The sequence below is a fragment of the Trachymyrmex septentrionalis genome, unplaced genomic scaffold, assembly GCF_001594115.1.
Source record: "Trachymyrmex septentrionalis isolate Tsep2-gDNA-1 unplaced genomic scaffold, Tsep1.0 scaffold36, whole genome shotgun sequence".
NCBI classification, from domain to species: domain Eukaryota; kingdom Metazoa; phylum Arthropoda; class Insecta; order Hymenoptera; family Formicidae; genus Trachymyrmex; species Trachymyrmex septentrionalis.
Genome location: NW_017305525.1, coordinates 290,896 through 302,882, shown reverse-complemented (window position 1 = coordinate 302,882; position 11,987 = coordinate 290,896). Strand labels below are relative to the sequence as shown.

The 11,987-nt window shown below is 38.1% G+C and overlaps 1 protein-coding gene across 1 annotated transcript in view; it reads right to left on the bottom strand.

Moving 5' to 3' along the window:
- Positions 1-11,987, bottom strand: part of LOC108750344 — a 298,608-nt gene that overhangs the window by 262,012 nt on the left and 24,609 nt on the right. Inside the window, exon 2 of the mRNA XM_018489734.1 lies at positions 5,816-6,004. Coding sequence (XP_018345236.1) covers positions 5,816-6,004 — 189 coding nt within the window. The remainder of the gene's footprint in view (positions 1-5,815; positions 6,005-11,987) is intronic.

The window sequence follows — 11,987 nt, the reverse complement described above, 5'->3', positions numbered from 1 at the left end:
TATATATATATATATATATTGCGACGCGTGCGTGCAGTCACTGCGCTCAAATGACGTTCGCGCTAATTTTAGAGCGCGCCGCGGCACTCGCGAGCGAGATTAATCCCGTGGACGCGGTGAATTAAGGCCGATCCGTATCTTAAGGACAGACCGAGTTCGGCGTGAAGGGCACGACGAGACCGCGCGAGTGCCAACGATCTAATTAAGCAGCCGTGCAATTAGATTTTGCCCCGCGGTCGTCCCAGTTTAACAACCGGTATATGTATATACGTAGAACATGCACGCGGTACGACAAGTGAACTTGCAAAACCTACTTTGCACTTCATACATCTTACTTTGAAATTTTCGCGTCAATCGTGATTAGGTATCGTTACTCAATCGTTAATTTCAAGCCGGTTTCTCGTTGCGATCGGCCAACAGTTGTTCGATTCATGTTATTTACTACATGACTAATTGTTGCCGATGAGTAAGCATTTCGCAGAAAAAGTGCTTCTTAAGATAGTTCCAACATTGATCAATTATAGAGATTTCATAAAAAAAAAACTTTTTTATAATTACTCAGTATTAATAATAAATCGGTTTTTCACACGTTTTCAATATTGTCTATTTTCGCTATTTACGTAATGGTTAATTTAGTTGTACAATGAGTAATCGATCGTTGAAGAGAAAAAAATCTCTATATAATACTTTCAACGGTATATGTATATACTATATATATATATGTATAAAAAAATTTCACTTACATATCGATTATTGATACTCGGTTAAATAAAATGCATTAATTGTAACAGTAAGTACATTATCGCACTAATAATGTATATATCAATATTCAATAATTAATCTATATGTTTTAATTAACTTTATAGTTTTTATACTATTGACTTGAGGGATTAACACAATTTTAATAGGAGATCCATAACCGTAAAAATTGTAATATCTTAAAACATTTGTTGGCTACGAGAGTCTCGCAACGTATGGAAGGAGTAGTGAGTGGTAGCTCCATTCTCGCGATTTAACTGCATCGATATCTCGCTAAAAATATCGCGCTCGAAACCGCGCCCGTATAACTCTGCTACGATAAATTCGTTACCCTCTAACAGATAAGATACATTTTTATTCTACTTTCGGCCGTGCGCGTAGATAAAATGTTTCCGAAGCGCATGATATCTTTTATATATACCGGCTGCATTTAGACGCTCGATTTAACTGAAATGCGAGCACGCGTGATAAAGAATAACTCGTAAACTCTCTTGCATCCAGAAAAAGGCGAGTGCTATACCGCATCTGCTTACTGATAAAAGTAAGAAGAGTGAATTCTCTCTTCCGCGATTAACGCGATAATTAGAATCTATACCTCGGGAACGTTGTCGGTCAACTCCGCCTATTTATTAAATAATGGAAAAATAAAGAGTTCGGAGTAACAAAATAACTTGCCATACGCATGAAATACTGCGCCATTTCTATCAGAGATCGGAACTGGATTCCTTTCAGTAGCAGTTATGTTATCCGAATCGAACGTGGTGGTCGAGGGTTAAGGCTCGCCGCATGCTTCGAATTTCGGCGAGCAGCCGTGTGCGCACAGAGAGAGAGAGAGAGAGAGAGAGAGAGAGAGAGAGAAGAGAGTACCTCTCTTGATCCTCCGAAATAAAATCACTGCGCGTTATCGCCGTTAACGATCCGGATAGAATATCGAGGATCGCGTAACCGCGCGCCAGATATATAGGTAGGTACCTCTGCGCGGTCGCAATTTGCAATAACTGTTTCTCGGAACGGAACAATTTTTTTTTTACAAACGCACATTTATTAGCGCGACCGTGCGCGTCGATATGGAGCGCGTGGAAAATACATAGTAACGTAGTTCGCAGATAATACCATGCTGCCTTACGACTCTCTGCCGATGAGCGACTACAATGAGAATAAATAGGGCAGCAGTGGTTGCGGATAACTCACGAGAGAAATAAAAATAGGCCCGAGGAGAGATAAACTCCGAAAATGACACTGCTCGATCTTTCACGAGCTCGCATGGCATGTATTCGCTGTCAGTCTTAAACTCGGGACATATTTTACGGAAACTTTCGAAAATTTTAAGAAATCCACAATTGCATATCGTACGTGTTCGCTGCCACTTCAGTCTTAAAATCGGCACGTACTTTGCGGTAACTTTTGAAAATAAACTTTGAAAAATTCAAAATTGCTAAGTTGATCTTCGAGAAAATATTCGCGTTAAATTGTTGTCGTTCCAAGTTTTTAACTCTGGAAAAAGTCTTATTTTATTAATTGGAATTCTAATAGATCCAACCAGATAGGTACATATTAAGCACTTGTAGTTAAATTCATGAAATTCTTGTTGGCACAATCGAAACATTTTTCTCATTGAAGCAGCATTTCTTTTTAAATAAATTTAAATCCAAATTCGATCTGCGGGTACATACTTTGATAACATTTTCGCCAGTCATTTGTTATAAGCCAAATGTCTAAGCCAACATCGTTAAACACATTGCAATCGCTTTGCACGTTTCAAAGGTTAATTAATCTCAGACAAAATTATTTTCGATACGGTACCATGCGTCCAAACACATCGTGACTTATACACGCCCGTGGGCTGATATAAATTGCCTCCTCCGCCCACTCAAGTGCCGTCTTTAATCGCGGCGACCAGATCGATCATTCGGCGCGACTACTCGCGATCTCGCGCGATAATTAATATCCGGGCGTCGCGATTTACGCGACGGGTGAATAACAATCATAGCAGAAGAGGAGGAGGAGGAGGAGGAGGAGGAGGAGGAGGAGGAGGCGGAAGAGGAGAGAAGGAAGCCGATCCAGTCTCCCCCGACGCAGTTATGGTGGGTACACTGTCCGCGAGTCTCGCACGCGTGCCTTTATTAAATATTGCGTTTAAATGACTCTGTAACGGTCGACGAGACGCATAGTCCGACGCTAACGAGCGCCACGACAGCGCTCTAACGAGGCGCTCGTCGCCCACGCGGTTTTCAGGGTTTCAGGCCACGCCAATATAGCGGCATTGCCGGAATGACTCCCACGGTGTAACGTCAACGTGGCACCACTTTTCCACGAAACACACGCAATACCGTTGTGACAAAACTGTAAATTGAATATCGATCGTGTTCCGTGTCGGTCCCGTAACTTATACAACCGGCACGTCTGTGCCGTGTCGCCGATCGTTAAGCCTATGCGCCTCCCAGCTCGGAAATGAGTTCCGGCGACTGAATAACGCGAGGACGGAACCGTCGATGGGATAGTTTGGTGTCAATCGTACCATTGAGAGTAAAGCAAGACAATAAAGGCAGCACATTGGCACGCAGTTGGAAAAGATGTGTGGAATTTAACATTAATCGCAAACGGTCCGTTTGCAACACTGAAATTTTTCAGTTAATTTATACACACAGATGAATATGTTAGAAGGTAACACAAATATTATGTAAGAGAATAATTACAAAGAAAGATAACATCGACACAGTTTGCAAACAAACCGTGAAAGCATATTTTTTGTCAGAAAATTAACATTTATGTGTTAAATTAGCACGGATTTTATTCATTTGTCTTAGAATTTACGTTTTAAAACACATTATTTTTATGGTATTTGTTCATTTACTCATAAATTGTGTCATTTCGACACTGAAAAACATTGACTATCTCAACTCAATTTCAAAAAATCTTCAAAATAACATAATCACATTATGTTAAATTAACACTCGAATATGTTAAAAAATTCAATGCAAACTGTTAACACAAACGTGAGTGGATCGCTTCCAACACAAATACACAATTTTTTTTGCTGTGTAAGGAAATTGTTGGAACTGTCCCTCACCAATTTTTCATGGGCTGTAGAGATACTGAAAAAAAAAGTCTGGTAATATAGCTATCAAATATTAAAATAATTTTAATCAAATCTTCGCGATTAATGTAATCAAAAATAATTTTAATTTTCTAAGTATTTAGCAATTGTTATCAAAAAAGTTGATTGTATTATTATGTTTGTGGTAATATTTACTAAACTTTTAAAAAAGCAATATTATTTTTATATTGACCGAACACTCGATTGAAATTACTTCACTTAATATTTAGTAGTTATCAAATTCTTTTTCAATTTATATTGTAGAGCAAAACTTTATAAAAAATATTAGACCTAAAAATTTAAATATTTATACCTAAGTCTTTTTTATCTACTTTCCTCAAGGTTTAGGAATCGAAACAATCGTAAATTAAAAAATTTAGCATTTTTTGAGGAATGTAAACAGTTATGAGGAATATAAAATATTACAAAATGTTTTTTCTCTTAGTTCCCCTCATAGTTTCGAAGATCTGCTCTGAAACTGGAATCACATCAATCAAAATTCTAATAATCAAATTTGTGGTAATTTCAACTAGAATATTTAATAGATTTAACTATAAGTATCCCATTTGTACATTTGTGTGGTGGAATCGATCAGAATTCCAATTAATGCAATCAGATTTTTTTCCACTGCAAGTTGCGATACCTAGAACGATGATACATTTTAACTTGTCTATGTTATTCGAGTATCTTATTAATATTCCTTTAATTTATATACACCACTCGCAACAAACAGGCGTTTAAAAAAAAACGAGAAATGTTTATGCATATTTATCATTCTTCTTATTGATGTCGCGGTGAAAAAAAAACCGTTGCGATTGTAAAAGCATAAAAGCAAAAAAGTACTAGGTCGTGATAGCTCGATGTCAACAAAGCGAACGTCACTGGCATTATAGTTTACGACGTAAAAGACAAAATCACAGCTTGTAAGCAGGAGAATATCGTTTCGTGCTAAGCGCGTATTTCAGTTGCCGATGTCACTTGTCAGCACGCTATCGCGACAAAGTACTAGGTTCGCATACTCGTTCGCGATGAAAATTACTCTGTGACCGGTGATCAAACGCGATCGGATTGAATATATACAAATGACAATCGACCTCGTCTGAAGGCTATAAAACTTACCGTCGCCGTTCACACGCGTGATACAAATATATCCGTAATTTTATACAAAATTACTGCTCATTATGCGTTATTACCAGCTCGAGAGAACAAGTTTTAACCGTCGTTGTTTTTGTCGGACAGCAAAACTTCGCCCCACATAAGTCGTCGTTACGCGATCGCAAGATGTGCAAAAAAATCGAATTGATTTAATCACTTATTTTGAATAAACGTGACACTGACGGTGCGGGGATAGAATTGCGTTACAATTTTACGCACTCGTGCAGTTTGTAATGGCATAAAGTTGCGGTCAAATAAATTAATAACAATTATAGTCGAGAATAATCGACGCCACTAACGATATTGTGCATTAATTAAAATCGCCAACGAGCGAATGAGTATCGCTTACCGTGCATATTATCGGCATTTAACTATTATTGAGTGATTTAATAATCGATCAGATTTTAAAATAATTATTAGTAATTAGTACTGATCGAAATATTGAGACACCGTTGTTGTAAATATAATTTTTTCAAGAAGGACAAAATATCTATGTCCCACATCATATTTCTCTCCCTTCAAGATTTTTAAATTTTTATATAGCTATTATTATTATTTTTATTTACTTTTTAGCTATTTATCATTATTAACTTATAATTTTTCAAAGATTCTATCGAATTAATTAGATACAATACACGCTTTCAAAATTTTTAGCCGCAAACATAGACCATATTTTCGACTTGCCACAGGTTTCCAATATTTCGGATTCGGCCACTTGTAAGATTTCTATACAAGACACAGTCGCACAATTATTACGGTCTAGTTAGCAGAATCAAATCGCAAATAATCAAACGTGTCACTCACTGTGCATATCGTTGGCGTCTGTCCATGGACTTTGCTGCTGTTGGAAGGAGGCTCCGGTCCTTTCGGAACGTCCAGATGCGTCCGAGATGGCAGAGGCGACGAAGTAGGAACGTTACTCGAATTTGGAACGTGACTCGTCGGTAACGGCGTGCCAAGTGGAAGATCTGGGCGGAAAAACCACGTGGGCCACTGTAACGAAAAGCAAAGTCGATATTATTCAAGACCACTCGCTTTTCCTGCATATTCCGTCAGTTTATTGATAACAAGTTACGCATGTAACTTGTTATTATCGTCCCATAAATCATTGTTGCCAATTGTTTTTCTGCCTGATTACAGATTTCTTGGCTGAATACTAAATATATTTTATAAATCAGGAACAAATAATTTTGAGTAGACATTATCTTATATGATTTACAACTTTATGGTAATGTCTTGATTGGACAGGATTAATACATAATGAAATATCTATTAATTTTAAAAATATATATAAATTAATTATTAAGAGAATAGATCACTTTTACATATATTCTTTTTATACTACACATTTATACACATAATTTTTAAATGCATCTTATTGTTCAAAATAAGTTCCTAAAAGAGATAATCATCAATATCTTTATCAGATATCTTTTTACGTGATACTTAAAGATTAATTTATAGCCAGTATTTCTCTTTCCTTTTGTCGCTTATCGCTTCCGACATATGGCAACTGTATCCCTGACGCGGAAGGAATAACGATGTGACGAAACGACACAGCGATCTTATCGGAATCGTCTCGTTGGCGATAAAACCAGCCAACTGTATAAATCGAAACAAAACCTACCTGTATCTATCAACGCAAAACTCGTTACACTAATAAATATTTCAATACTTAAATTCAATTTAAGTCAATATTTAAAGTCACCGATCATATTGTTTTAAAGTAAAATCTATAATAACATTGTTGTCATTGCTAAGAATTCATTCATTATTTTCATATACAATACATATCTAATTAACTTGTTTTCCAAGCAATAAACGTGGTTTTTAACTCCTTTGCTCGATATTTAATTTGTAATACCTAATTATTTATATTATATGTTAGCTTATATGCGCCAACTTAAAAAATAAATATGTGAACTCCATAGATTACGATCAAGATATTAAATCTTATTTATCCGATAGCAATCTAAAATTAGAATCTGAAATATACGTTAGATAATTAATAACATGTTTCATGTAGACAAAGTTATTTATTTTTTTACATGACAGACATAGCGATAAATATTATGATTCGGAAATGTTCAAAGTAGCGATTAGCAGAAAAGATCTATTTATATATTTAAAAAAAATTACTTCACTGTTCATTTCAAGTTCTCAAAAACTGCTACGCGACTAAAATAATCTCTTTCTACAAATTTGTAGTTATAACGAATGAAAGATAATCCCGACTGCTATAAACATTTAAACTGAGAGTAGAGCACAATAGAGGGGGTTAATAAACGAGCTCATCCATTTCATCGCTCATTACATCGTGATGGCGCACGGAGCCTAAAGGCCTCTCTGCTGTTTCGGTGGATAAAGGTCCCACTGTGAGCGGTGCATTGGAGTGTCGCCGCGGCTGAATATGAGCGCAGCTCCCTAAGATAGATGACATAAGCCCCTGACCCTGTAAGAAGCGCACTCGCCGAGCGCGAGGTCGTCGCGCGTGTGGTCCATTGAAAGTGTTTCTTGTAGAAGAACCGGCCCGCTAAGAGAGAAGATGCTCGCGAAGAGAAAAGGAGCCTCTCTCGTTGCGTGCTCGCGCTGCGCGTTCCGTTCACCGTGGTACGCGGGTAAGGACTTTTTGATCGTCCTCGACGGAGCCCACGGTGAGGCTGCGACACGAATTCCATCCGATTAATCGCGGCCGCGTGCGCGATTCGTTCCGCCCCACAAGCTCCGTAAAAACGGCTCTGCCACCAGACTTAGAGTTCGTCATAGCACCGCTCTGCCGCGTATTTCCAATCTTTTTTCTCACGTTTTCTTTGTCAGGACTATCACGAAAACAAGTCCGTCTGTAAAACATAAGACCACTACTCCACAAAAAAAAAAAAAAAAAAAAAAAAAAAAATAATTTTGCTCCAATCTTTCAGTGCATCGAGATCGAATTATCCACCGACAGCGCGTGCCAATGCAGTCTTTTCTGCTTCAAATCCCGTTTATATACCGTGGAAAATCTTACATCAGGCCATTGCTGTAATACACTGTGCGTTTTAGTTATTTTCGTGCCCGAAGGCTTAGCATCAGCACCATCGGGCACTATTGGTCACGACGCAGTGTAGAAAGTCGGTAGAAGGGACACAAGAGAGAGAGAGAGAGAGAGAGAGAGAGAGAGGAGAAGAACGATTTCAGGGTGGTCTGGCGAATGTCTCTTGTCGTTGGCTCGCCAGGAGTTAACGCCAAAACCGAAATAACAAACTCCTAAAGCCCGCGAGTTAACGCGCTACTTCGCGCCATTTCGACGCTAGTGATATTTTCTGTTTACCGTAACGATAGTTCGCACGCCGCGGAAATAGTTCAACATCGACGGACTCGAACATGGGCATTTTAACTCTCTCCAAACTGGAGCATTCAAACTTCAAACTTAAAAAATAAATTATAATTCGACATTTGTGACAACAGCTACGATCTCTTCGCCTCGATATTTTTTAGTCGTGTATTATCATTATTATATATATTTAAATAATTAGCAATGTAGGTATTAATTGTTTTTTTTAGAGATACTTTTGTTAAAAGTTAACAAAATTTAATTTAGCCCTCTCTTAAATACATTTAATACATTTAATATAAAAAAATCAACATTTTTTTCCAAATACTTGAACCAAGATTTTTCTCTAGAAAATGAAGATAAACTGCAAATTTTTGGTAGAAGCTGCGATTGGTAGTAGCTCTAGACATTAGAGAGATTCTATCTCAGCGTACGATGCGAAGTATTATCGCCATTTTTTTCCGCTCTAGTATGAGAGCAACAACGGTATTCGCGCGAGGAAGCCGCGTGTAATATCGGGCGGACTATTTTTATACGAGAGATGTTCTCTCGAAAAACGCGGCGTGGTATTCTCCAAATTCCACGCTGGCGAATCATCGTTCTGACCGGCCATGCGCTATAATATACATCCGCTCGAATATTCCATTTTCAGACGAGAATATCGGATAAAACAATTTCGTCGTCGCGGAAGTTCACCGTCGACGGTCGAAATAAATAAGTAAGATTACATTTTTTTTCTTATATTTTTTTAAAGAAATATTGTACTTAAAATTTTGCAACAATAAAATATTAATGAACGAGCAATGAGAACATTAATACAGCGCGGTATTTGGAGCGCAATACGTATCATTACATTACAGTATCTATACAAACTTCTTGAACGTTTCGGTTTCCTTCAAACCATCATCACATATCTGACTTCCATATGGATAGCAGCTGCAACAATATCTTTATATTTAATGTAAAATTAAAATTTTTACTTATTGCAATATGACGTGTGGCGCTTTGAATTGTGATCTATGAGGCGAAAGTTAGAGTCCCTTAAATAGAAGAGACATTTCGGCAATTCTCAACTAGGAAATAGAGGTATGTTCATCTGTCTAACATAGAAATTATTTCCAACATCTGCGGACTATAAATATTGCTAAAACATTGTATAGTAAATTATATACGGCATTGCTGATGATGGTTTCAAGGAAACCGAAACGTTCAAGAGAAGCTTGTATAGATACTTAATTAATAAAATTATTGAGAATATATACTGTACGTATTGCGCTCCACGCTGTATTAATGCTCTCATTGCTCGTTTATTAATATTTTATTGTTGTTTGATTTTCGAGAGCTCTATTAAATATATTTCGTTTATAAATTTTATACGTAATTTAAAATGCAATGGAAAATCATGCTTCTACACAGCTAAAAGTAGTCTAGTCGGAAATTAATATTATATATTTTTCTTCTATTTTAGCTTGAGAATGTTTTTAATGTAGGATAATGTGACGATATTACATATTCTGTAAAAAATACTTTGAACAGTTAAGGCTATCAATGAAAACATTTCTGAGGTACATGTATACGATCAAGGATTCCGCTTAATTGCGCAGAATCCTGAAGACGGTTTGTATGGCGAACAAAAAAGTACCCGTAGTCACGAAATGTCACATGTTCGATCCGTGACAAGAAGCGTGACTCTAATCGACTTTCTCTCTCTCTCTCTCTCTCTCTCTCTCTCTCTCTCTCTCTAATTGTTAGGAATTCCTCGTAAATCGAGGAAGGAACGCGCGTTTTGCAAGAAATTGCGATTCCTTGGGCGCATTTTCATAAACAATTGATTTTTAGAAAAAATATTTAGCAGCAAAATGAAATTGTATTAATTCAAGCTATGTTAGCAAAAGCATTCGTAAGTTATTTTAAACGGCAACACCGCAAAAGGTTTTCAAGTCACTTCGAATGTCATTTACATTGCGCGGAATTGAATTAGAGATGATTATGGAAAGAATGATTTTGTTGAAATGAAAGATTTTGCTAGATACAGATCTGAAAATAATTCTATTGAACCATAAAAATAATTAGGAGTAATAGATACTGCAAAGAGTTTCGGTAACCAATTTGAGTGGCCTGCATAATTATTTCGATAATGTAACAAAAGTATCTTCAGATCTCTGTATCTAGCTAAATTTGAAGATGCTTCAGTAAAATCGTTATTTCCGTGTGACAGAAGAATTCGTATATAGGGTCAAGCGCATTGAGAATTAAGTGTTGCGCGGCAATTTATCAGAATTTCACGCGAGCCACACGCCGCGAGAGGATCGCTTTGCGATTTTCCACGGTTACACGGAAAGTGACATTATTCGTATTGCGTCGTAGTGGCGGTGGTACGAAATTTCCAGACCCCAGAGGTTGCGTCTCGCGTAATGACGAAGTGAGGATGGCCCGACGAGAGGAACACGAGCCGAGCACCGCTTCATTAACGAGCGGCCTGGAAGAAAGCCGACCGACTGCGTGTATCTATGCGTTTAACGCGTGTAATATACAGGCATGTTGCGCATATATTACGTTACACGTGGCGTAATATACGGATACACGCGCACGACCTCCCCCCCGATGGACAATAACGACGACGACGGTCGTGCAGGTAATTGCCGCCATTAGGACGTTGTACCGCAAATGACTAAATAACGAATTTATGCTTTCCTGAAATCCTCGTAGAGGCTCTCATAGACCGAGAACGTGACTGCTAATGGAACGTCCACGCTTAAATTATGAGAATTAACAATCCCCGGAGCAGCGATTCTAATCGCTTGTTTATTTCGATAGGAATTTAATGGATGAAATGTATTTCGAGATTTTTCGAAAAGTAAAAAGACATCTTGTAATGCATTCCAAAGGTGGCACTTCTCAAGAGCCTTATTACATTTTATAGGCAGATTAATAAAGAAAACGACTAACTTCCGCAAAGTATCCTTCCACTTGTTCCAACGAGTACAGTATATATCTCAATATCGAGCAACGTTTACCCGGATGAGCAGTGTAATGTGCGGCAGCCTGGAGGAAATCTCAGCGCTGTACTCGATACTTTAAAACGGTTTGCGCCGAGGATAAGTGAAAATTACGGTAGTCTCCCCCCCCCTTCCTCCCTCCTCCCTCGGGCGTAGGGTGTTATCAGCCGTTACGACCCGGTGGACGAATGACGTGCCGTTCTATCGTTACGACAATATTCTGCCGTCCCGGACACGCCGCGCAGGGTGGCTAATCGCGCGTTTTACTTAATATTACACTTACGTCAGCGCAATCCGATGACGGGTATCAATTTCATAGGCGACACGCTACCGCGAGCGCGCCGCGGGATAACCCGTGCCGTAAAAGCGCCGGGGAGTTCAGCCTCATGTTCGACCTATGCAAATCCGACGGCCGTATGTATTTACGTTCATCCTCGACCTCCGGCGCGCGCAAGACGAGCCTCCGAAAGCGAGCGAGCGATCGATTTCCTCCGGGCATCAATAATGTCGCCGGTGTCTTTCGCGGTTATAAAGGTATTTAAAATTTATGACAGATAAAATATTATAAAATACACGCACGTTAAAAAAAAGTAAATAAATAACACAATGTAAATAAATAAAATTAATATCAATAGGGTTGGCTTGTTAGCATTAGAAGTATCAG